The sequence below is a fragment of the Talpa europaea genome (assembly GCF_964194135.1).
Source record: "Talpa europaea genome assembly, chromosome: 4".
NCBI lineage: Eukaryota > Metazoa > Chordata > Mammalia > Eulipotyphla > Talpidae > Talpa > Talpa europaea.
In genome coordinates, this window is record NC_140070.1 from 143,192,211 (window position 1) to 143,218,881 (window position 26,671).

Here is a 26,671-nt window from a genome sequence, read left to right on the forward strand (position 1 = left end):
TGCCGTAGTTGAAGGGGAAACTTCTGTCAGATGCTGCTCCCCTACTTGAATTGGGGCACTTGAGCCAGTTGTGGGACATCTATTTATAAAACATATCACAGTATCAAAGTGGACTTTACTGCACTGTGTTCGCCGCACATCAGTATTATTCTGTATTTCAAGCCACACCTACAAAAATGAGCCCATTTCCTGCATGTTACAACATGTCAGGTTCCTGCTAAGAGCATGTCTGTCTGTCCCATCCACACTGCGTCCGCGCGCTCCGCCCCCCAAGGCCGTGGCCCCCCAGTCACGCAGCCTGCGCCCCGCCTGCCTTTCAGGTCTACTATGCAAAGAAGAAGCGGCGGCACCAGCAGGGCCAGGGGGACGACTCCAGCCACAAGAAGGAGCGGAAGGTCTACAACGACGGCTACGACGACGACAACTACGACTACATCGTGAAGAACGGCGAGAAGTGGATGGACCGCTACGAGATCGACTCCCTCATCGGCAAGGGCTCCTTCGGGCAGGTGAGGGCCCGGGCCAGGCTTGGGGGGGTCAGGCTGCGAACCCCTTTTCCTCCGTAGCACGCTCTCAGTGTTTGTAAGCGCCGGAATGTGTTTGGATTATTTGTTCTCAAAGCTCAGAAACCATGTCAGCTAGAAAGCCTGCGCGAGACTCTTTCCTTTCCTTCCTCTCACTAGTCACCAAGTTCCCATTCTGTGAATGACTGAGGGCTTGATTTTAATCACCAGTAGTCGGTGTTGCCGCTTTCATACCGGTTTTGCAGAGTCTGTGGATGATCCTTCAGTCCATGTGCTAGAGATAATTGCCCTTCTGTCTGACCCAGTGAAGAGGAGAGAATTACATTCTCAGCTGGCACAGCAGATGCCTTCTCACTTTTTGGGAGCTGGAAAATTCGTGGGCTGTGCCCTGGGTTTTCCTCCCAACTCATCTTCTAACTGTATGAAGCCTTGAAGTGAGCAGAGAGTGTTTGGGGTCTCCTCTTTCTGTCCTCATAGCACCAGTATTGCTAACACTATGATTGGGGTGATTCTCATGGGAAGGAACATTCAGGTGGCTTCTACCAAGGAGGGTGGGGGAGGCGCTCCGACGGACCTATGTTTCCCTCTTCATTCTTCGCCTCTTATCTCCACCCACGACTCCCTCCCACCTGCCTGCCCAGTGCCTATACAAAGCATAAGACCCTAAAAGTGAGTCTCTTGCAACAGTTGTGGCCAGAAACAGCTTCTAGTGCACTTGTGAGACACCTTTTCTCTGATGGTGGGTCCCCCAGTTGTTCCCACTTATAAATCCTCCTCTCTCATCAGGTTTTAGCTGTTTTGTTTGAGGTTTGATTTACTGTTAATCCCAGTCTCCTTTGCCTTTCAACCTTTGTGCAGCGAGACCGCTACTGACCTGTGATCTAAATATTTCTTTTTTTACTTTTCAGTGATGAGAGTAGAGTGAGGTTCAAAATGAATTTTCCTGAAGTGCCTTTTCCTGTTTTTCTATGCTTTTTCAAAATTACGGGATCGGTGTGCTCTTGATTTATCTGTCTTGAGAGAAAGCAAAATATGCTTCTTTTCAACCTGTAGGAAGATCTCATCATGTGTTAATCTAATCATGCTGTGGGCAAAAAGTGTACTGTGAACCATTAGCAGCCTCAGGGGGAGACCCAAAGAAATGTAAGCTAGGAAATGTTAAGTAAATGTGAAGAGGGGTGTCAGAGCTCCCCCCCCCCCCCCGCTCTAAGAGTGCTGCTGTCTTCATTGCTCACCCTCTTTTCTTCTGAGTTAGGGGTTTCTCAGTGTTTGGGAGTCCCTCTTTATGAAAGTCTAACAGCAGCTTCTGCTTCTCTATCAAAGCCTCTTAAGGGACTGAGACATTTCTGAGGCCCAGCTCTTAAATAGGCTGTGGTCGCCTTTGGTATAGGGACTGCTCTCTACATCTGGAAAATCACACTAACTTTCAGGCATTGTCTCAACAGATTATTTATTCTAATTTTCATAATAGCCACCATTGAAACTGTGGCCTGTTCTCTAAGCTTCCTTTTCTGAAATACTCCCTCTTCTGCTCAGAGGCAGTTGTTCTCCTCCCCTTTGCTTTAAGTTTCTCGTACTTGATTTCCTAAGAGCAAGTGAGCATATTTAACCTCCTAAAACATAGGCCTGTTTCACACCACACTTCATCTCACTAGGCCACATGATGCCTCTCTGCCTGGCTGAGGTGTGTCCAGGTCAGAACTTAATGACTTGGTCATGTTCTCTCTATATTTTGTGCCAAATCCTGTCATTTATCTAATCAATGGTTGTCTGTCCTGATGGCAAATTGAAATTTCCTGGAGAAATAAAGGATTAATGCTTAGACTCCAAACCAGTTAAATCAGAATCTGACTGGATACTGGGCATTGCTGGTTTTTAAAGCTACCTACTGAATGTGTAATTCAAGGTTGAAAACCACGGCTTTAGCATTCAGCCAGTTAACTATTTGCTAAGTCAGTAAATAGTTGGGTCCCCACGAATGGCCTTTGTCCATTGGATCTGGGCCCTGGGCTGTGATGTTGGTCAGTCAGTATAGCCAGCGAAGCAGAAGATTATCAAAACCACTTGGTGGGCATTTATTCATGGGCAAACTCTAATTTGAAAGACGATAGTAATATTTTTAGAATTGAGTGAAACCAGAGAAAACTGCACTTTCGTTAGTTTGACTTCAGCAGTACTGTTTATCTTTGACAGTGTCCTTACTCTTGGCTGATGGAGATCGTGGGGTATGATTCCATTCTCTTCCTTTCATTCAGTGGTTCTCAGACTACATACTGGAAAGTGTCTTAGACTTTATTCAAGAGAGTGCATAGTATTATACACATACCCACACTTCACCAGGTGGTGATTACTGGTTTCTAGAGATACAGCGTTGTTTTTTTAATCTGTGTATTGATTCTCCATTTTTTATGGAAATGTTTTTGGTGGTATGAAAATCATTTTAAATGAATAAAATTTTAAATAAAAGAGATGCATGCTGATTGCTTGTGAGCACTCTGCTTAGCCTTGGTTCCCTTTTAAAAACTATCAGAACCCCCTACTTATGGCCTTTAGCTTATACCATGCCACTTTCGTGGTCATTTGTGTTTGATTTTTTTTTTTTTTTAGTGTAGACTAATTCTTCTGTTATATCCTTATGTTTTTAATCTATGAAAAATCTAGTTATCACATTTTCAGATCACTTGGGACCTTTAAAATATTTTACATAAATCCTTGGAATTTAAACCAGTTTTATAGTCTTATTAGTAAGAAAGTTGGAAAACCAAGGCACTTGTTAAGATTCACAATTTATTTCTGAAGGAAGAAAAAATAATCAAATTAGTTAAAGTTCTATCTTCTGTAATTAAGTATGCAAAAGAAAGTCAATTTGAAAAGATTGATTTAAAGTGATTAATAATCAGAGGGTATTGAATTGGGAATGTATAGGAATTCTGGATTTGGAAGTCATTAAAGTGAGAATGAGGTCAACGTGCCATGAAGGTGAATTGTAAACTCTTGTGAAATTGTTACCGTTCATGCAATAGAGAATTACTCATCCTTTCTCTCTTAGGTTGTGAAGGCATATGATCGTGTGGAGCAAGAATGGGTTGCCATTAAAATAATAAAGAACAAGAAGGCTTTCCTGAATCAGGCCCAGATAGAAGTTCGACTTCTTGAGCTCATGAACAAACACGATACTGAAATGAAATATTACATAGGTAAGCAGAGCTCATGCCCTGCCCTGAGCACAGATTGAGCCAGTGGCTTTTTTTTTTTCTAATGAAAATGTTGATTTTATCATGAAGATACTGATTAAAAATTCAGCTGTTTACTCCTACTGGCCGTGGAAGCATAGATGTACATAAGCTGCTTGGCCTGGCAGTAGTACACGGAATCTTGGGCAATGTGCATCCCATGTAATGTACAGTTTAGAAACAAATGAGAAAAGAGTGTCTCCATCCCCCAACTTATAAGCGCCATTTACTTGCTTAAAATGATGTACATTTATTTAGAAAGTTCTCTTTCTGGTGACATTAAGCATTTCTAATATAGCTGAGGAGTCAGAAGTAAGCAAATATGTTGTTAATGGCTGTAGAACCATCTTTGGAGCCTAAGCATCAACTGCCTCTCAGGCTGTTTGTGAGTGGGACAGCATTAGAAAAAACTGTTAGACTTACCACAGTAAAAAGGTGGTAATAGCCAGCACTTGTTGAACTCTGCCACATTCTTGTGTTTTTCTTCCATTATCTGTAATAAGCATAACCATCCTGGAAGGAATAACAGAGCTTCAGTCCCAGGGCTCTGGAGTGAAGCGCTGAACCCACTTCTGCCTGACTCCACACCTGTATTTCATTGTCATTTGGTTCCTTCTGAAAACAAGGAGACAGAAGAATTATGAAAATAGTGAACTCTAAGGCTTCTTGGTGTATGACCTAAACATCTTCTAATTATATTTCCTTTAATACTATTTTAATACTAGTTTTAATCAAATCTTAGACACCAATGATTGTGAGACTCTATTATTCTGTGTATCACCAGGAAACAAATTGCTGCTAAGTATGAATGTCAGATGTCATCAATTAAGGTAGAGACCTTGGGGTCAGTTAATTACAGCAGCTCTTGTAGGCATGTATACCTAGAAACTCATGCTCAGGAATGCTGGCTTCAGCTAACAAATATAAAGTGAAATTTTATTTAGCAAACTCCTTTATAAGAAAACAGGGGAGGACGCTGTGGTTTTCAGTCTCCTTCTGCCCGTCCCCTGGGACAGAAGCAAAATTGGAGATTTTAAGGTGTAAGGTTTAGAGATACGCAGATTGCATTTATGAAACACCCACCCTTCTCTATTGTTACAAAAAGTTGAATTTATACTATTAATTTCCCTCTTTGGTTTCTTCTCCTTAGAGACCTGCTATAATCTCTGCTCATAGCAGTGGTATTTAACCTTCGCACCTTGCACTGCAGTGTTTGCTGGGCACTGTTGGTGCCGTTGTCCTCCAGGGCTCTGGTGACCGCATGGTGTCTCAAGAAACTGGATAACAAAAGGAAATATATGAACTTCAGAATTAGACACGGCCTTACTAGTAGAGTCAATCCCTTAATAGTGTCAGGAAGTCATTGGTGTAATTGATCAATATAATTCTGGAGTGGGTTTTATAGTGTTAAGTCTTTGAACTAAATCTAATTCTTTACCATGTAGTAGAATTTCTTGTCTGGATTATTTGTTACCTCCTGTGGTCTAGTTAAGAGAAAATGCAATTTGGGCCTAGAACTGAGTGTCGCCAACCCTCAGTGCTCCCCAGAGCTCAGTTAAGAAGGCTGAGCAGACACACTGTGCTCCCGTTTCTCCGGCAGTGGCTTTAGCACCGGGTGGCTGTTCAGTTATGAGTGGGGGGGCGCAGTGAGGTTGAGGGGACCAATCCTCCGGTGGAAGAACATTCTAATTCCAGAGCTTCTGAGGGATTTTCAGAATCACAGTGGAATTCTGACCCTGTTGCCCTCCCCGCTGCCTGGGTGGCTGCTGCTTGATCAGATGAAAGCTGTGGCGTGGGCCGTGTCTGTATCGCTCGTCACACGGGCTGTGTGTGTTCAGTTGTAGACCCATGCCGTCCTTGATGGAGCGCAGCTGCTTTACACGCTTTCAGCACTGTACAGATTCTTTTTTTTATTTGCAGTTCTAAGGCCCTGAGTTGTGCCTTAGAACCTTGTGGAGCCAAGAAGTATTTATAGTGTGTTACTTACCTAACTGTAGATTCTGAGTTCCACTAATCTAAGAAATTTTTGTTGTTGTTTTTGAAAACTGCTTTTAAAGCAGTGCACTGCTCCCTGACGTGCTTCCAGTGAGGTGGCAGCCTGCCTCCAGCCCGCCGCCGGCAGGGCACAGAAGGACCCTCGTTCTCGGGCCCAGGTAGAGTGCTTTGACAGTTCTCCAGACAGTCTGCAGAGAAGCCTTTTATGATACTGAAAGACCAGAACGGAGGTGACTTTGACAAATGGTAGTTTTGTCATCCCATTGGAGTTTCAGGTGCTCAGTTTCTCAGTTTAGTGCAGTGACACCTGTCACAGTGGGGGCACTGTTTCGGTTTATTGAGTGGTCATCTGATGCGAGGTCCCTGTTGACACGCGAAGCTCAGTCTTAGAGCAGCTTAGCAAGTACTAAGCTTTTTTAGGAGGGTCCACAGTGATAGCAAGAGATAGATTCTAGACTGTCTCCCCATTTATAAACCTACTTACAATTTCTTCTTGTGGTTGAAGTTTGAAGTTTTCCCAGACTTTCATTCTTGACTGAGATGTCCAGGTAGGCGCCTAGATTATGAACTGCTAGCACTCACAAAGAGTGGCTTCCAGACATCTGCTTTGCCTAAAAGAAAAACAATCTAGGTCTTCCTTGGTGGTGATCACAGAAGATTGCTGGTGAGACCTGAAGCCCTGCAAAGTAGAAGCCCGCATGTCTTCAGGCCTTCCCAGGGGGGCTGCCGAGCATTGCGGGGCTGCCAACCAGGTTCCTCTGTGGTGAGGTCGGGCTCTGAGGAAGCAAGGAGCACGTCTCTCATAAACTGGGGTGGAATCACTCTCACATTCTCAGTGTTATGTCTTACGTTACTACTTATGTTTTCAGTCCTGGCTTACTTTTTTGTTAACAGACATTTTGGAGGTATGTCTTGCATTGTCCTGCTTATTGGCAGATACGACACCTGTTTAATTTCTCAAACAAGCAGTTTAGATAATCTTAATTGATTAAAGACTCTTCTGCTACCGCAGAACGCTGATTCCTATTTTGGATTTGATTTTCACTGTACATTCGACATGATAATTGTTAGATTGATTGATCAAACAATTGAATGTTTGAGGGTGCCTGCATTTTATTGGTATGTATAATTGAAAATGAAACTTTTTTTTTTCTTTCAGTGCATTTAAAACGCCACTTTATGTTTCGAAACCATCTCTGTTTAGTTTTTGAAATGCTGTCCTACAACCTCTATGATTTGTTGAGGAACACCAATTTCCGAGGTGTCTCTTTGAACCTAACAAGAAAATTTGCACAACAGATGTGCACTGCACTGCTTTTCCTCGCGACTCCAGAACTTAGTATCATTCACTGTGACCTAAAACCTGAGAATATCCTTCTTTGTAACCCCAAACGCAGCGCAATCAAGATTGTTGATTTTGGCAGTTCTTGTCAACTGGGGCAGAGGGTGAGTATATGTCAGGACTTGGAAATTAAAGTAGAATGAGGTAAACCAGTGTAGGTAGATACTGAAATGTTACTGATTTTCTGTACTATATCTTGCTAGCCATTCTTACTGTTACTGTACAATTTGGAGGTAATCACAGTGGTTATCTTTAAAATGTAGCACTTGAGTTATCTTGTACTGATAAATTTGGGGAAATATCTTTTAAATAAAATGCAAATAGTAGTAATACTTTATGTTAGAATATACTGGTTTTTCAAAGTGGATTTCAACTAAGAAGAAAGGGATAAATATTGGACGATTTAGTCAATCGAGATTGTAGCATAAATTTGGAGAAATTATAGTGCTAGAACATTTAATCCACGCTGTAAAGCATTTTCTGAGATTGATCAAGAGAGGTGTTTTTCCTCAAAAAGTGATTGATGGGTTAAAAAAATGTAGATAATTTGGTATTACACACAGTAATTGTAAAGAAATTGCATAGTGATAGACATCTTGTTTTAATAAATAAGTAAAAAAATTTTTCTTTAATGTATATAGCCTGGCACATGTTCAAGCTGAGTTTCTGAAAACAGTGTGTCCATAGCAACAAATACATTTAGGTTTAATTAATCTAGGAAAGCAATTTTTTCCTGCTTTGGCATTTTGAAAACTATTCTAGCAGTGTGTTTAGCATGTAAATCAGGAGTTACATGTTCCCTTCCTGAAAGGAACTAGGGTTGCCATTTGATAGTATTTTACTCATTTAAAGCACTGTTCCTATTTACTGGACAGCATTAAAACTTCATTTAAAAAGAACAGAAGTGCAACTGACATTCAAATCTTACTATTTCATTTTCTTCTTGTTCTAAACTAGTGAGATCTCATATTCTGTCCCACTTTTTCCCCAGCCTTTACGTACGGTACATTTATCTAATCATGACGTTTTAGAGCTATGTAACAGGATTGCCTGTGTTTTTGTTATTTTCTGCAAATTATCTTATGGTAACAATGTTGTAGATTACTGAACTTTTAAAAAATTAAAGAAATAGGAAGCAAAACTTGTGGTTTCAGATATCTCTGAAAATGAAGAGAGGCTCACTGTTGTTAAGGTGTGATAAAGTGTTAACAGTGGAAATGCATGCCCATCTGAGAGGCATTTGGAGAGTTTTCCTACTGGGAAAGTTTTCCCCATTAAAACCAAATCATATGTTCCGATCTAATACTAAATGCTACTGCTTCTCTGCTGCCAGACTAAGACAGCTAGCTATCCCTTCAGCGTCTTGAGTTCGTGACTGTGGAGTCTATCAGAGAGTTGCTTGGGAAGTCATTTCCAAAACATACATGTAGTGCCTTAGCCTGAGCCAACTGGATCAGAACCAGAAGATGGGACAAGTGTGTTTCCCAAAAAAAACTTCCCCGGGATTCTGGAGCCCAGCCTTGTAGGTCACCTGACCAGCACCTGACCAGCACCTTACCCGACTAGGCAGGTGGAAGGCATGCTTTCCTCAGCTGCAGGGAAGAAGGCCATCTCCGTGGTTGGGTGTCTTTTGGGATTAAGGGGCTTATTGATGCTGTTGGCTTACAAAAACTTAGAAATGTGGTACTTCTTTCTGGTGCCTTTGATTTAGACTTAGTTCACTTTGAGAAGACCTCATGTTGGGTGGGCCTGCTTATGAAGACATGAGATTATTTTTGGAGACTTGGCTAGAGTTTTAGGTAGGAGCCACAAAGGTTTTTGTGAGAAAGCAGTGCCATGCTGCTAGCTGCCTGGTTTGAGGGCTAAGTTAAGTCGTTCAGACAAGGTGGTTTCTTTCTCTTTTTAAATAAAACTTTTTTTGCTTTAATAGTATTTCAAATTAAAATTACATTTAGAATTAACAATGGCTAGTATAGTATTAGTGTCTTAATTTTCAGTTAGTTGGTTATTTCAATTACTAAGGTTATTTGACCCTTCTTGTTGAAAATACATTTATTAGGCTAATTTAAATTCAATTTAACAGTTAAATTAATGGTAAACCAGGTGCCAACCACCACAGGAAAGAATGATTAATACAGAGGTTAATTATTCTTAATAATACTTTCTTCTAATTGTACATAGTTGCTTGTTTTAAGATGTATCTTGATTACCAGTTAGGGTTGGACTAAATGAAAGGGCTTGGTTTTTATATATTTTGCATTTCACAACCAGATTGGTTACTTGATTGAAATGTTTAAACAATATTTGTAGTTTACTTTTGAATTAGTAAATGAAATTCCTAATTTAGAAGTTCATCTTCTTCCCCGTTAATAGATCAGTGTTCATAACCTGTTGTTGACCATAATTTGGAATTAATACTATTTTGAAATATATTTCAGATATACCAGTATATTCAGAGTCGCTTTTATCGGTCTCCAGAGGTGCTACTGGGAATGCCTTATGACCTTGCTATCGACATGTGGTCCCTGGGGTGTATTTTGGTTGAAATGCACACTGGAGAACCTCTGTTCAGTGGAGCCAATGAGGTATATGATAAATTGCTTTAAAAATTCTTTTTATGGTTCATAATTTTTTTTTCCATTTAGGGCATTGTATCCCGAAAGTTGTTCTTAGGAAAAGATGTCCATTTACCAATTCAGTCACTTAGTCAGTCAAATGTTGTCGGTTTTTAACTTATATTATCTATTTTAAAAAATATATACAAGTGAATTTAGAATTGAAATGGGAAGTAAGATTTTTAAAGTCTGATAGAACAATAGATTAAAAATACTAAGTATTTTGGTGTAGATTTTATAGACTTTAAGTATCACAACAGTAAAAGATAACTAAGGCACGTGAGGGGCCACTCTGGAAATGGTGTGAACATTGCAATAAATTTCAAAAATATGATTTGAAATAAGGAAGTCATGACACATAGGGCTGATAGATACTCAGTCTGAATAATTTGGGGTAAATTAGGTTTATAGAATTAGATCTCCGACTGTCTAGCTCCTGGGTTTTCATTCTGTGGTTTTAGATGTCTTGGACGGTTGGAGGTGGTGTATCAGGCCCAGCTCCCTTGCACTTGGAGGAATTGGGCTTTCGTTTGTTCAAAAACTGTTCACTTGTGGGGTTTTGTGGCTTTTTAAAGAAAAGTTCATTGCACATCTCGATCAGTCCATTCATTTATAAATGGGGAAAGAAAGACTAAAGGAATTTAATGAGTTGTGCTGGGTTATAGGTAGTGTCACAAACTTGTCTCTTCCATTCTTCTTTGTAATTCACTGTAACTAGTGAACACTTGGCAGTAACCGCCATATAAATAATGTTGCCCTGTAAATTGGTATCTTTTCCTTGGACTTAAGCAATGTTGAAATGTCAGTGGGTCCATATCACTCATTATAAAAGCCAAGGTCCTTCAAGAAGCCAGGAAGTCCTTTAGTCTCTCGCCCTACTGCTTCTGCACTCACCCCACAGCAGTGCTCAGCCCTCTCTGGCCACAGGGGCACAGTAGCTGCAGGCCCGTCGCATTTGGTCTTTCCTGTACCTTAAATCCTGTCCCCAGATGGCACAGGGCTCCTTGCCTCACAGCCCTAGCTCTTTGCTGTAATGTCACCTTCTCGGTGAAATCTTTCCTGACACCCGATTTTAAGTTGCAACACCCCGTCTTATCCCACTTTTAATTTTCTCTTGAGTTCTTAGTTGTCACCTAATATATTCAGCTCTGTATTTGTTTATTGATGATCCCTTCCCGCTGCTATAAACACACTTCTTTCTGACAGGGATTTTGGTCTGTCTTATGTATACTGTAGTGTACTGTATGGTATGTGAGTAAAGGAACCTGTACTTAAAAAACCTATTAGGTCCACCCTTTAGTAAGCTTCTAGGATTTTACTGATGGCTATTTAACTAAAACAACCCCAGAAATGAAATTTTGAAACTCTCTCCTACCCTTTGTATTCTCCAAGCTGACACAACCTAGATTTATGTGTATTTGCTTAGTTTCCCGCCCCCTCTGCAGTGCTGGGCTCCAGGAGAGCAGGAGCTGTCTCTCTTTTGTTCATTAATGTATGCTCAGTGCCTGACACACAGGAAATGTGTATTTTGTTTGTTTATGAGTGAATGAATTTATGGGCCACAGTAGGGTGTACTGCAGTAGAAATTACAGGGTTTTTATTTTTATTTTTAACACAGGTAGATCAGATGAATAAAATAGTGGAAGTCCTGAGTATTCCACCTGCTCATATTCTTGACCAAGCACCAAAAGCAAGAAAGTTCTTTGAGAAGTTGCCAGATGGCACTTGGAACTTAAAGAAGACCAAAGATGGAAAACGGGTAAAATAAGGAAAACATAATTTTTTGAGCCTGTTATTTCTTTTACACGAGCTGTCTCTTTAAAGCTCATTTTGTATTTACTTGAAATCAGTATAATAGTTAACAGTTCCCGTGATGACTTGGGTATGTATTTTCTTCATAAGCTGGATATAGTTTCACCTGAATTACCTTTCATAAGATAATTCAGCCTTACCAGTGTTCGCTTAAAGGTTCTCTTTAAGGCTGTATTTTGAAAACTCTATGCCTGCCTTTTGAGACAGCTGATCAAATCACCATGCCTTGTTTCAACAGTAGAATCAGTAAGTTTGACCTTTGTTTCCCAGAGCTTGGGTTGGTAGGGAAGTCACAATTCCTAGTGCTGCAGCTGTGAACAGTAGAAGACATAATTGCAGTAAATGGCTTTTTGTTGTTGTTTAAGTCTCTATCTTTTTGATGGAAGAAAAGAATTTTTGACTTAAGCAATTTGTGACAAGAATTTGAACTGCCAGAATGGTCCTTGGGCAGATTGCAGATTCCTAGCACCTCAGTGACACGGAATAGGCATTTCATATCCCCAAACTCATGAGCGTGAGGGGTTTTGTTTTTTGTTTGTTTGTTTGTTTGTTTATTTGTTTCTGCAAGCATCGGGTACAGTCAGAAGCGCAGGAGGGTGAGAGACTTCACCAGAGCGAGGGGAGCACTACTGAGGGGAGCAGCGGGCGGCAGGAGAGGTCTGCGCGCCATGCGGGACCCTCCTCTGGTGGCCTGGTAGCAGCCGGGGATCAAACCGGAGGCGCAGAGGCTGCGGGCAGCTTCGCAACCAAGCGCTCAACCGCTGCGCCGCAGGGGAGGCCCGAGGGGTTTTGTTTTAACCTTAAGTTTTAGTAGTTTTTATCTATGAACTTTTTTGAGATACTGAGTTATATCATTGCAGTAAGAGTAAATGATGGCAGTTTTGGCATCATTTTGATTTGGTTTTATTTTACGTATTTGAAAATCTTATACTCTAATCAAGTTGTAGCTTCTAGTATAAAATGAATGTAATATAGAAATTTGATTGTTTATGATCTGTATACCAGACACCTTGTAATTTTGTAATTATGTTTTTTTTTTTTTTCTTTCTTTTTAAATGCTTCCGCCCCCCTCCCCCCCCCTCCGGTTTTCTCCCTTGCATTTTAGTGATGCCGCCACCAGCTGTCTGTTCCCGGTGAACTGAAGATGGCGGTGGTTGCCTTGAATGCTTGCCCACATGGCTACTGTAATACCAAGTTTTCTTTAGTGTCTCTCAGAGCTGATTTGTAACTTATTTCATTTTGCCTATTCTTTAAAGTTCCTGGCAGCCCAATATCCGGCAGCTAAATTATGCCTGCTCCCCAGAAGGAAGAGATGGAAAATGCCGAGCAGATACCGAGTCCTTTTGCCTTGGTCCACATAGCCCAGCAATCAGGGTCCCTTTTCCCACTGAGCCACATCACAGCCATCCCATCCTTTCTAGCTTCACCAGCATTCGCAGTAGCTCTGCTGGTGGGCTTGAATTGGCATGGAGGATATGAAACCTCCTCACTTTTATCTTTCATCTTTCTGTGATGCAGGATACTGCTACTTTCTCCATTATATATTTTTTCCCTACTAAATAAAATGTTCATTCCATCCATTTTTCAAATCTCTGCTGTATTATTCCACAGTTAAAACACTATGAGCTCCATAGTTCTCCCAAATGAAGTTATAATTATTGTTATTTTAAATTATTTATGTGGGGGTCACTGCAGAAAAGAGATAATTCTTTTCCCTTCTTAAAACCAAAAGTGATTATCTTAACCTATGTTTAATACATATTAATTAACTAGATTTTATGAAATTCCCTTAGTCTCGGTTAGCAACTTACATTTCCAAGTATAAAATAACTGCTTATCTTTAAGCAGAAATAAAGACTGCAGCAGTAGAAAAAAATCAAACTCCTAACTAAATGATTACATTTTGAAGGATATACTAGGGATTTTAACCAAAAGTCCTAGCAGAGAGTTGTTTTTGGAAATTCATCCACATTCTTGCATCTCTCTGAAGGTAGTTAGTTGACTTACTGCTTCTAGTCTTCATTGAATTGAAGTGTGGTACTTAATCTCTCTACACCTATACAAATGTTTGACTTCTTCATTAGGATCTTTGGCATTTTATTTTCTTAGTTATTTTACTTTTAATTTCTCCTTTTATGTTGCAGGAACCCATTTTAGCTTCCTCATAGTGAAACATACCTACTTTATTTTTTTTCCTTTGGTGGTTAAAGAGGATCAAGAATTAAGACTCAAGTGAGGCTGTTTTGTTCAAGTATAATTAGTATTCAGTAAAATGTACATACTACTTTAAATGTTTCATTTATTGAATTTTAATCTTTACATACTACAATGTAGCCTCTACCTAAAACAAGATGTAAGCTGTTTGTACCACGAGAGACTTCTTGTGGGCCTTTTCTGCCATCCCACGTGTCTCCTAACTTTTGCCATCATAGGGTTAGTTTCATCTACTCATAGGCAAAATTAGTGTAAATGGAATCCTGTAATATTTGTTGTTTTATTTTTTTCATATAACAAGCAAATTGTTTTTGGAAATTCATCCACATTCTTGCATGTCTCTGAAGGTAGTTAGTTGACTTACTGCTTCTAGTCTTCATTGAATGGAAATGTGGTACTTAATCCTCTATACCTGTCCGAGTATTTGGGTTCTCTTCGTTTTGGGATGATGATAACTGAGATAACTGGGAGTAGTCTTGTACACATGCATTTGCATTCTCTGGGGTCCCTGTAGGAGACTTGATAGGTCACCTGGTATACATAAATATCGCCTGCATAAGGAAATACAAACAGTTCTCCAGTTTCTCACATCTGCACAGCATGTGAGGGTTCCAGTTGCATCACATCCTCACCCTTTGCGTTCCCCCTGACTAATGCTACTGACCACCTTCTCTGTGCTTAGCTTTCATAGCTTTTCTTTTGTGACCAGCTTTCCAGTCTTTTGCTCACTTGTCATTATTGTTCTTTCATATAATGGCTGTCTAGATCCTTTGACTCACATGTTAGTATTTTTCCTCAGATTATGGCATGCCTATTCTTCTTAGGATGTTTTTTTTTCATCAGAACATTTTCTGATGAAATTTTCAACTTTTTATGAGTATGTTTTGTAGCATAGGAGTCTGCTTTCCTCAAGTTGGTGAAAACATTCTGTTTTGATTCTCCTTTGTTCAATTGGAGTTCTGGGGTCCTCCTTGAATTAATTTTTGAGTATGATTCGAATGAGATGTAGGGATTGAAGTTTCCCATGTACTTAATAGTTGCAGCACCATTTGTTAAAAAGAGTTGCCTTTCTCTCTTGAGTTGACTTGTTGCTTTTGTCCAAAAGTGAATTTCTCTCTTTTGTGCAGGACTGTATATGAGCTTTGTTCTCTTGGTTTGTCTCCTTAAACCAACACTGTGTTGTTGATTACTGTAGCTCTGTTAAGAGTCTCAAGTTTAAGTAGTTTAAGTCCATCAATTTTTTGTTTCAATTTTTTTTTTCTCCTATTATCTATGTCCTTTTAAAATTACACATGAACTTGAGAATCAGGGTCCCACCTGGCGCACAGACCTCTCCTGCCGCCTGCCGTTCCCCTCAGCATTGTACTTTGTCAGTCTGCCTGTTCTGTTCTCCGCTCTGTCTCTGGTGAATTCTCTCACCCTCCTGCACTTCTGACTGTACCAAGTGCTTGTATGTATGTATGTATGTATGTATGTATGTATGCATAAATAAATAAATAAATAAATAAATAAAATAAATCTATCTTTAAAAAAATTGCTAGTCTGTTGATAGGAATTTCGTTTCTTTGTTAGTAAATTGATTTTTGTCTAAAAGTCTTAATATCTTCATTAAGTTGATTTCAGGATTCACTGTCTTCATAAAATTTTATCAGGAAGAGTTTTTTCATGATTTTTCTGAAAGGCTTTTTTATAAGATTGGCATTTCATTTGTAAATGTTAAGAGTTCATTGAAATTATCGGGGTCTAGGATACTGTGTTAGAATGTTATTAATTTTTTTTTGGATGAGTATATGACTGTTCAAGTTCTCTTAAATTTGCTTTTTTCAAAATAGCTTCTCAAGATGGAAGGCTTAGTCTAGATTATTTATTTAAACTTTTCTTCTCTAAACAGCATTTAATGGTATAAATGTTCCTGTAAGCATCACTTTAGCTGCATCCTGCAAGTTTTTATATGTTTTAACTATCATTCATTTTGAACATTTCTTCTTTCCCTTTTTGTTGTTAACCCATCACTATTTGCAACGCTGTATAATTTCAGAATATTAAAGGATTTTCTTGCTGTTCATTTCAAATTCAGTAACATTGTGGTCAAAAATCATAATTTCACTCCTTTAGAATTAATTGAGACTTGTTTTATGACCTACCATGTGCTCTGTCTTGAAGAATGTTCCATATATACTTGAAGAGAATTCTGTTTTATATTTGTTTGGTGTAGTGGCCTAAAATGTCATGGAGGTCTGTTCACATCTTTTATGTTCTTTGTGTCCATGTGTCTGGTTTATCTTTGTTTATTTTGTTAATAATTGAGAGAGGAATGTATTATCTTCAGTGATAATTTCGGATTTGTTTTCATCTTCCTTTAGTTGCTTATGTTTCTGAAGCTCTCTTAATAGGTCTTCCACCCACTTAATGTTGTTGAGACTTTGTGATGAATTGACTTACTGTAGTGACATGTCCCTTTTATCTCAACGTTTTGTGAGTCTGCTCTCATACTATTTTAACCATCCTAGTGTTCTCATTCTCTAGCATTTTCATGGCATATATTTTTTCTACAATTTACTTTAAACTTGTTCATACTTTTATATACAACACATAGTTGAGTCATTGACTCCAGCCTGATTGTCGCAGTGAATACCCAGCGTGGCTCTTCAGAGGTTTCATCTGTGTTCACTTGTCTTCTCTCTTCTTTGTTCCCCATCCCTTCTTTTGGGTTAGTTTAATACTTCTTTTGTATTTCATTTCATCACCCCTATTGACATTTTAGCTGCTACTCTCTGTATTTTTTAGTGCTGCTATATAGTATGCATCTGTAAGTTAGCACTCGGCCTTCACCTAATACTGTATCATCTGATAAACCATGTATAACTCTGATCCTATCTCACCCCTTCCCACCTCTAGTGCCCTTGCCTACATATATTATAACCTCACAGCACTTTATTGACAGCTTAAATTAAAAAATGGCTTTTAAAGAGATGTGAAAATATAAAATCTAAAGATAATTAAAAGATCGTTCGTGTTTACCATACATTTGCCCTTTCTGTTCTTCATGCCTTCTGCACTTCCTGGCTCCTTCCTCGTGCTGTGTCCTTCAGAGCCTGAATGACGCCCTATAATTTTCTATTTTATAGTGACTTACTCTGCTGATGAATTCCCTCAGCAGTCATTCATTTATCTGAAAATCTCTTTATTCTACCTTCAGTTATTGGAAGATATTTTCTGTGAAGATAGAAGTTTTCAAGGATATAGAATTTTAGGTTGACTTTTTTTTCTTTCCGCTAAAGACAAGAGATGCTGTGACACTTCTCCAGGTGACCTTATTCCTAAAGGAGAAGCCAGTGACTTTTCTAAGCCTTTCACCCTGTGTAATGTTCTCTTAGCCTGGCTGAATTTGATGTTTTCTGTTTATGTTAATTTTTTCAGCAGTTTGAAAATTATGTCCTTAGGTATAGTTTTCTTTGTGTTTATTTTCTTTGGCATTTGCTAAAATTTTTGGATCTGTGTGTTGAGATCTTTCATCCATTTTTGAAATGCCTCAGATATTATCTTTTCAAATATTTACTCTTAAGTCTTTCATTTCCTCCTAGGTCTCCAGTACTTATGTTTATTACATGTATAAATGTTTCAGTGAATGTTATTTTAGAAGTCCGATTTATTCTGTTTTTCTGTTTTGCTTGAAAAATTTCTTGACTCTGTCTTCTAACTCAGTGATTTGTTTTCTGCTGCTGAATCCAGTCTGCTCTTACTCTTCATTGGAGTTTTCAGTGGATTCTTCATTTCTGAAATTCATTATTTAGCGCTAGCATTTCCATTTATCCTTAAGAAAAGTGGTTTGCATTTGCTTTTCTAAAGTCTCCCATCTGCTCACACAAGTGTCTTCCCTTTGAACTAAATTCTTTCATCTATTATAGTTATTTTTAAAGACCTCTCTGCCACTTTCAACATCTTGGTCATTTGAGATGGATGTAAATCTTATTTCTCTTCTTTCCTTGGCCACCAGTGGGGCCAAGTCATTCTTGCTTGTAGAGTAGTTGAATCAAGCCTTGTTTGTCTTGCTTGTTTGACTTAGATTCTATTCTCTGCTGTCTTCACAGTCTGGAGGTGGCAGCAGCAAGTTCTCTTAAGCAGCATTTGTGGCGACTGGAGAGTTGTACCTCGTTGCCCTCCCACCCTCTGTGTTCCTCACTCTCTGTGCTGCCAGTGACCTTTGTCCACCCTGTTGCTCTGCCTCTCGCCTTGCATTGTCCTGGGGGGGTCTCTGGGCTTACCTGCCTGGCCCTGTCCCTCTACCTTACCCGCACAGAGCTGTTAGAAATGGGCTCAGCATGGGGCTGGGATTCCTTTGCTCCGTTCCTCACCATACCTTTCTTCTCGCCTGGGAAAGACTTTTTCCATTTTCTAGAGTTTAATTAATTCAGACTTCTTTGGGTCTTTAGCTCTCTGATGGGTTTTTTAAAAAGCAATGATTTTTATGGCTTTGCCTACCTCCTTCTTACTTATAGTGACAGCATTGGTCGCTTAAATTCCTGGAAGCAGAAGTCCAGCAATACTGTTCCAAGTAAATGCATAGTGTTTGTAGGAATTTTAAGCACTCTGCTCTCATCTGCTAAAAATGAGTTTTTAGAAACACTCCACATGTTAAGGGTAATGTATGACTTAATATATTTTCTAAAGGGATGTATAAATACCTTGCTTCTAATCCCTTAATCTAAATAAGAAGCAGGCAGGGTTAGACTGGTAATTCTTTACTTGGTGTGCACTTGAGCGAACCCCTCAGCTCTCGTGCGCCCCTGTGCTGCTGAAGGAAATGTCTCTGCATGCTCAGTGCACTCGGTGGGCCGAGCTCAAGAGGCGCTGGGCTGGTAACGGTGGGCACACCAGCTGTGAAGGTTCAGGTTTTATGGACTTCTGTTGAATGTTCTTTCTTGTTTTTACAATCTTTAAAAATATGCAAACCATTCCTAACTCTGGGCCCTGTTTTCTGACCCTTGGGCTAGGTGATCTTTATCGTAATTTTTGGTCTCAAAATTATGTTGAATTTCTGTAGCTACAGTGCATTTGGAAAAGTAATGTGTGTGCATACAGAGGCTCTATTAAATGGTCTCTTTAATGAAGGCCTTAGCTTTTTTTCTTTTTAAAGATTTTATTTTTGCATAGAAGAACTGGGGTGTAGGCCAGAGGAGCAGGGGGTGAGAGGATTCACCAGAGACAGAGTGGGGAGCAGAACAGGCGGATCTACTGAAATATACTGCTGAGGGGAGCAGTGGGCGAGACAAGAGACGTCTGCTGTGCCATATGTGGGTCAGCTCCCTGGCCGGGGATCTACAGCACTGAGACTTAACCTCTAGGCCACCTGGGAGGCCAGAAGACCTCAACTTCTAATACAGTTAAGCATATTTGAAGTTGTATAAACATTTACATATTCCATCAAGTTTAGAGAAAATCTTTTTCTCTTTCTTTAGGAGTATAAACCACCAGGAACCCGTAAACTTCATAATATTCTTGGAGTAGAAACAGGAGGACCTGGTGGGCGTCGTGCTGGAGAATCGGGTCATACAGTAGCTGACTACTTGAAGTTCAAAGACCTCATTTTAAGGATGCTTGATTATGACCCCAAAACTCGAATTCAACCTTACTACGCCCTGCAGCACAGTTTTTTCAAGAAAACAGCTGACGAAGGTACAAATACCAGTAATAGCGTGTCTACTAGCCCCGCGATGGAGCAGTCGCAGTCTTCGGGCACCACCTCCAGCACGTCGTCAAGCTCAGGTCTGTTCTGTGATCGGCTTTGAAATGCTGTCTGGTTTCTTCACGGGGCGGGATTTTAAAGCTTTCATAACATTTATTAACAGGGTGGGAAGAATTACTTTGCCTAAATCTGTTCTTTGTAGTTGGTAAAATTAATTCACCTCCCCCAAAGTTCCAGCACCTCATCATGTGTGTAATAAAGTCAGATTCGTAGTTAGAAACAAAACTTTTATTAACCAAAAATTTAAACTTTTTTAAATGGATTGCTTTGTCCATATACTTGAATTCCCCCAAAATTAACTGAAATTGATGGTGATGCAGTTCACTGGCGGCTGTGAATGAGTTTAGGGAATTGGGCGACTTTCTGATGTGCTTCCAGGTCAATGGAGATAGTTTCTGTGATTTACTTTTGGTTTTAATGTTACGCTTTGAATGTAAACAGCAGCCAAATGAGTGTGAAACTCACGGTGTATCGGGTTGTGACTTCAGGTGGATCGTCAGGGACGAGCAACAGTGGGAGAGCCAGGTCGGACCCAACGCACCAGCACCGGCATAGCGGCGGGCACTTCACGGCTGCCGTCCAGGCCATGGACTGTGAGACCCACAGTCCCCAGGTGAGCCCCACCATCCTTCACGTCACCTGCTGTGCTCATGACCAGCAGCACTAGGTGCTGAGTGTCTTGAGAAGGATTGTGTCATTTCCTCTTAAGGGATCATAGATTTCTCATTTGTAAGGAATTATAACTTTTGTTTATAATTAAAGAAGCACATACTTGCCATTTTTGCCCTCCTTGTGTAGAAATAACTAGTACTTCCTGGGCGTGTGCCCACCCTTTGAGGATTTCTCCTTTGTGTCTGTTACTGCAACAGCACTTTGAACTTCGCACCTTTTGATTTTTATTTAAAAACAGACTTCGTGGATTAAGAACTCTCCCCTCTGCCTTTGTAATTTCTTTACTGCTGCCCATGTTTCATCACTGATCGCTCTAGTTTCTAAATCACTTTTGTGGTTGATTTTAACAAACACAACCTCCATGTTTTTTTGTTTGTTTTAAAATTCTAAAGAAAAGGATCTAATTTGGACATGTTTTAAAAATGGGGGTGAGGCCGAAGGTGATGAAAATATTTTTTAAGTAACTTTTTGCAAAATTATAAGTCAATCCATACTGAATACTGAGTTTTATAATGGGAGGTTAGTGTATTATTTGATGAGTGAAATAAAACTGAAGTTGATCACCATCAGGCCCCTTCTTGTAACGGGGCTGCTGAATGACACTGAGAAGGTCACACTTGTCTGTATATTGTTACCACTGTTGCTTAAGAATATTCACCAGCCTCTGCTGGGTAAATGTCCGTGTTCCCAAGTCATCCCTCCACTCAGACTCCAGCTTCATGTCTGAAGCCTCTCCTCTCCTCCTCCTTTCTGTCAGCTTCTCATCATCCCGGAGTCTGTCCCATCTTAAGCAGAACCTTTCCCTGGCCCATGTCGCTCATGCCTTATATTTCAGTAGCCTGGAGGCTGTTTCTTGACCCTGTGAGGGCTTGTTAGCCCGCGCCAGCCCGATCCCTCCCTTCTCCGTGGGAGTCTTTCTTGCAGGGGTCACCTTGATCGTTGCGGGAAGACCAGTGGACACTTGAGTTGCTTCTTTCTTCACTCCTCAGCTCCCTGTGATGGTGTGGACTGCTCCTGCCCTTGAAGCTTGCTCTGCTGGTACCTTGGCAGGCGACTTCTGTGTTCTACCCACCTTGCAAACATTGGTGTTCTCCCAGGTGTGCCTGTGTTGTTCTTCTCTCCTTGCACCATTCCCAGCGGACCTCACCTGCTGTCTCCAGCGACTGTCGGTGCCAGCTTTTTAAATCACCCTTCAGTCTGCATTTCTCACGTAGACTTAACTGCATGCTCCAGGGTCTCTGTATCTGTATTCTCTAAACATCACCTTGAAGGTCTCAACAGCATGATAGTGCAGGTGCACTACATACACTGATGTCATCATTTTCACCCTCATCATCGCTCTTCAACTTTTATCTCTTCTTTGTACAGATGACCCTAAATTCACTCATTGGCTGAAGCCCTGCACCTGGGGCCAGGGAGTTTGTTGACTCTTCTCTCCCTCGCCCCATGTGGAATCATAGCAAGCTGTGGTTGTCTTCTAAGAATCTTAAATACATTCTGGTTCTCTTTATTTTATCTTCCACGCTTGCTGCAACTACCTCTAGCCTGTTTTAAAGAATATTCTAGCTGGTCATCCAGTGTCTTGTTCCTTTTACCAGTCCTCTGCAGCCGAGTGAATGTTCAGGAATGCAGTCTGGTCTGGCTCGTTTCTCATTTCCTTGTACTTGGGCAAATTTAGACTTCCTGTGACGGTCTCGGTGATTTCCATGATCTGACTGCTGTGCTGGCCATTTGCCTTCTTGTCGCTCACTCTGGTTCCTCAGAGTGTTCCGTGTCCTCGTCTTGCTCCTCATGGTTACTGTGCAGAGCCTGGAACACGGCTCTCCTCCCTCTGCTTGGGTGACTGCTATTTATGCTTCAGGTCTCAAATACCATGACTTCCAGAGCCTTTCCCTAATTCAATAGATCAGCTTTTTTCTCCCTTCATGCCTCCCTTCCTTTTCCTAGATAGACTGAGGACTGCAACATAAAAGACTCTTGTTGGCCTCCTGCTGTATTTGACATGTTAATATTTTGCCTTGTCGCAAATCCATTTTATTTAATTTTTGAATAGGTGATATATTCATATGATAAAAATAAAGGAAACATCATGACTTCTCAGCGAAAAGTGTTCCCTTCCATCCTCTAATCTCCCAATTTCTAAATTAATATTACTTGGCTTTTACACCTTTTCGAGCCATTTCATGCATATTGTAAACTAATACAAATAAATATTTTTTTTTTTTTTTAAATTCATCTGCCCACCTAGCGCATGGGTCCCTGGCTTTTTTTTTTTTTTTTTTTTTAAAGATTTATTTATTCATACAAGCACTGGGTATAGTCAGAACCGCAGGAGGGTGAGAGAATCCACCAGAGCCAGAGCGGGGAGCAGAGCAGGCAGAAGGACCAAAGTACATTGCTGAGGGGAGCAGCGGGTGGCAGGAGAGGTCTGCGCGCCATGTGGGACCCTCCTCCAGTGGCCAGGGAGCAGCCGGGGATCGAACCGGCGCTTCAGAGGCCGCAGGCAACTTCGCAACCCAGCGCTCAACCACTGTGCCACCGGGGAGGCCCTACAAATAAATATTCTTTACCTAGCTTTCATGCACAGGTGGTAGCATGCCACCCCGAGCTGCACATCTTGGCCTTTCACGTGTCCTACATATTTTAAATATGTGTTGTGAGCTCTGTCAGCCTCAAGTCTCATTCCCGGTGGCGCATGTCTGTTGAAGAGGTGGCCTGAGCCGGGGACTCAGTGAGCCTGCTGGCGGGCCCCACGTCGCTTCCCCGTCTGGTCTGAGCTACTACAAATGCTGTAATAATTAGTAACTCAATGTATACTTAATCCACACATATGCATTTTATCTGTGCCGTAAATTCCTGGATGTAAAACTGCTGAGTCATTTGTGACTTGTCTTTGAGAGCTGCTGCCAACTTGTGCTCCTTCCGGTCCTGCCAGTTTAACCTCCCAGTTACAGAGTCTGGAGAAACAGGCGATTCCCCTTGGGTCAGGCTGATAAGAAAATGGTGTTGGATGCCATATAGGTTTATTTTGCTTATTTCTTATCTATGAATTTGCGTAGCTTCATAGTTTAAGAACTGTTAGTATTTCCTGAAAACTTGTGCCTTTTTTCCCATCGTATTTTTTCAAGACTATTTCTTGAATATTGGTTCTCAGGCCACCTTTGTTGAGTAAACACTTAAGGATGTATGCTAGCCGTTGGCGATAGAGACACATGCTGTGTCTTCCTAGCGCCTGTAGAAGTAGACAGTATGCATGAGAGGAATAGAAATGGCAGGTGCCATTAATTGTTAAAGAGCATGAGGCAAGACAGTGTGACAGAGAATGACTTGAATGGGATGTGCTACTTTTCACGGGCCAAATGATTACAGGTTGGTCCCCAAGGTAGGATAGCTTTAAAGACCATGACTTTTTTAATGTAACAATCCAGAGTGGCATTTGGATTAGTGGCACAGCTCTCCTGTATGCCAGTATCCTCTGATCTTGTGACTCCTCATCCCTAAGCGCCTGGTGGTCTCCTGCGTGCAGCAGACAGAAAGACTTGGAGATTATTTTGTCGGCCAGGTCTGGTCCTGGCATGGAAACCTTCAATCACATCCCATTGACTACAGGTTACTTGGTCATGCGTCCACACCTACACTCGGAGGAAGCTGGGAAGTGTGTCTAGCAGCCCTGTGCTCAGGGAGCAGCCTCTGCCGTAGGAGTTGGGAGGGCATCAGCCAGAGTGATCAGGGAAGACCTTGTTGGAGCTTAAATGACAAGGAAGAAGCATCTAGGCGTAAATTAGAAATCAGAGCCATCGAGGCAGAGGGGCACAGTGAGTCCGGATGCCTGGAGACATGAGAGAAGTAGTGTGGGAACCCTGGTGCGAGAAGAGGAAGGATGCATGAGGGAGGTGGCGAGATTTGCACGGCCAGACTTGTGTGGGTTGGGATTATTTTGTTTTTCTTGACGCGTGAGAAGTTACTAAAGGATTTTAAATAGGAAAGTGATTGTTTTTGTGTCTTTAAACAATTATTTTTGCTGTTCTTTGGAGGAAGGATCTTAGGAAGGTGAGCGTGTAAGCCAGGAGTTGATTTAGGAGGCTCTTGTATCAGTCTGGGCGGGAGGGGACAGCGTCCTAGGAAGGATGCTGGTGGTAGAGGCAGAGGGGAGAGGCTGGGTGTGGGGTCTCTTCTGAGGTGAACTCAGTAGTGCTTGCTGGGGGGTGGTGGAGGAACTGCTGAGCAGCCACCTGGATGGCTGCTTCCATTGAGACAAAAAGGATGAAGAGGAGGGTCTTTGCGGGGGAGGAGAGAATTCCTTTGGCCCTATCAGAAGTATTTACTTGGGCTCTTTCCTGAAAAAGCTTGCTGACCCCTGGCGTAAACAGTGCCCCCAAAGAATGAGGGGGTGCAGGGAAATAATGAGCCTGTGTACGGTAAAACTTGGTAGAAATTGCATATAACTTTCATAGTGAAATATTTTTAACTTTTGAAACATAGTGTGCTTTGGAATTTCGCAGTGTAGAACTGTGTGACGCAGACATTCTTCTCATAGTTAATTAACACGCCAGTGTTGTAGGTTTTGATTAGTTACAGCTTGCAAGGAGTACTTTGAGTAAACCTTTCCAAAATCTGTCCTTACAGGTGCGTCAGCAATTCCCTGCCCCCCTCGCTTGGTCAGGCACTGAAGCTCCTACTCAAGTCACTGTTGAAACCCATCCCGTTCAAGAAACGACCTTCCATGTAGCCCCTCAGCAGAACGCATTGCATCATCATCACGGGAACAGCTCCCACCACCACCACCACCACCACCACCACCACCACCACCATGGACAAGCCTTGGGTAACCGGACCAGGCCAAGGGTCTACAATTCTCCAACAAATAGCTCCTCTACCCAGGATTCTATGGAGGTTGGCCATAGTCACCACTCCATGACTTCCCTGTCTTCCTCAACTACTTCTTCCTCTACATCTTCCTCCTCTACTGGTAATCAAGGCAATCAGGCCTACCAGAATCGCCCAGTGGCTGCTAATACCTTGGACTTTGGACAGAATGGAGCTATGGACGTTAATTTAACCGTCTACTCCAATCCCCGCCAAGAGACTGGCCTAGCTGGACATCCGACATACCAATTTTCCGCTAACACAGGTCCTGCACATTACATGACTGAAGGACATCTGACAATGAGGCAAGGGGCCGATCGAGAAGAGTCCCCCATGACGGGAGTTTGTGTGCAACAGAGTCCTGTAGCTAGCTCGTGACTAAATTGAAACTTGAGTTTGTTTCTTGTGTGTTTTTATAGAAGTGGTGTTTTTTTTCCAAAAAAAAACAAAGTGCAAAGCTGCTTGAATCAGAAGGAGATTAACACACTGAACCGCTACAAGAGGGCAAAGCTGACTTTTTTTTTTAACTTGAAAAGATTGCAAGGGACAGTGGAGTTTTTACAAGAGCCATGTCCAAACCCATCTTCATGGAGAGCTCGGAGGGGTCCTCTCTCTGCCTCCCCATTTCAGCTCGCCACAGCCCAGTCATGGTGGGTTTGGCTTCTTTTCGTTTTGTTTTTTTGGGTTTTTTTTTTTTTTTTTTTTCCTTTTTTGGTCTTTCTATTCCACAAAAGTTAATGTTCAAATGTTGGTCTTGGTCATTTGCCAACTAATTTTTTCCCCCCCCAAAAGGCACTGCACATAATTTGCATAAAGGGCCCCATGAGGGTGTTTTTTTCCCTGTTTTTCTCTTAGTTTTGGTTTTGTTTTGGGTGGGTGTGGGGTGGGAGATTTGGGTTTTTAAGTCCTCTACACACACTTGGGCACGGAAATGCAGTACTGTAAGGAAGAGGGACCTCCAGCTCACACAAGCATCACCTTCAGCTGTATGGACGGGACGGTCGTGTCGGAGCTCATGAGGTGCCGTGAGCATGCTGAGTGGCGGGGATCAGGACTCTCCTGTCTGAGCCTACTGAGGAGCAAAGCAGCAATTACATGGGATCCTGTCGGTCTCCTGTTGTAGAGGCCACGGCAAGATAGTAACGGGACGTGACTGGTCTCCTGACCAAGGTGCACTGAGAAGCAATCAGCGGGTCAGCCGTGGCCGGGCCCGGGAGGTCTGAGTGGTGGTCTTTGGGATAACCTTTGGCCTTATGGATTGGGACTCGACGTAGAAGAGCCTACCATTTCAGATGCAATCACCCTTGGACGTGCTTTTGCAGACAGTCCTTAATGCTGAAAACACAGAGAATGGGTAATTCAAGAGGCCTTTCTTTTAAAATAGACTTTTGTGACCCACTAATTGTAAGGTATTGCAAGGTCACTTTGCGTGTGTCATAAAGTTGACTTCCTTATTGGTTGAAGGTCACAGAAGTAGTGGTTTGCTTTGATGGAAATAGCTACAGCTGTGTCCCTTCCTGCTTTTTACTTTTTTCTTTTGCTTTTTCTCAGCACGTGGTATCTCCACCATTTCTTCTGCACAAAGATGTCTTCTGTTCATCCTGAACATTTTTAAAAAATGCAGAATTTTATGTGACTGCTTTTTTGCCTCA

At 41.4% G+C, this 26,671-nt stretch overlaps 1 protein-coding gene across 2 annotated transcripts in view; it reads left to right on the top strand.

The window, feature by feature from the left end:
- DYRK1A (dual specificity tyrosine phosphorylation regulated kinase 1A) overlaps positions 1 to 25,397 on the top strand; it is a gene marked incomplete at its 3' end in the record, with an annotated part of 33,359 nt that extends 7,962 nt beyond the window's left edge. For both annotated transcript variants that reach the window (XM_084231939.1, XM_084231940.1), the window contains exons 3-10: positions 321 to 509; positions 3,574 to 3,721; positions 6,912 to 7,198; positions 9,533 to 9,679; positions 11,328 to 11,468; positions 19,195 to 19,501; positions 19,970 to 20,094; positions 24,780 to 25,397. In XM_084231939.1, the coding sequence (XP_084088065.1) occupies positions 321 to 509; positions 3,574 to 3,721; positions 6,912 to 7,198; positions 9,533 to 9,679; positions 11,328 to 11,468; positions 19,195 to 19,501; positions 19,970 to 20,094; positions 24,780 to 25,397 (1,962 nt within the window). The remainder of the gene's footprint in view (positions 1 to 320; positions 510 to 3,573; positions 3,722 to 6,911; positions 7,199 to 9,532; positions 9,680 to 11,327; positions 11,469 to 19,194; positions 19,502 to 19,969; positions 20,095 to 24,779) is intronic.
- Positions 25,398 to 26,671: the final 1,274 nt, after the last annotated feature.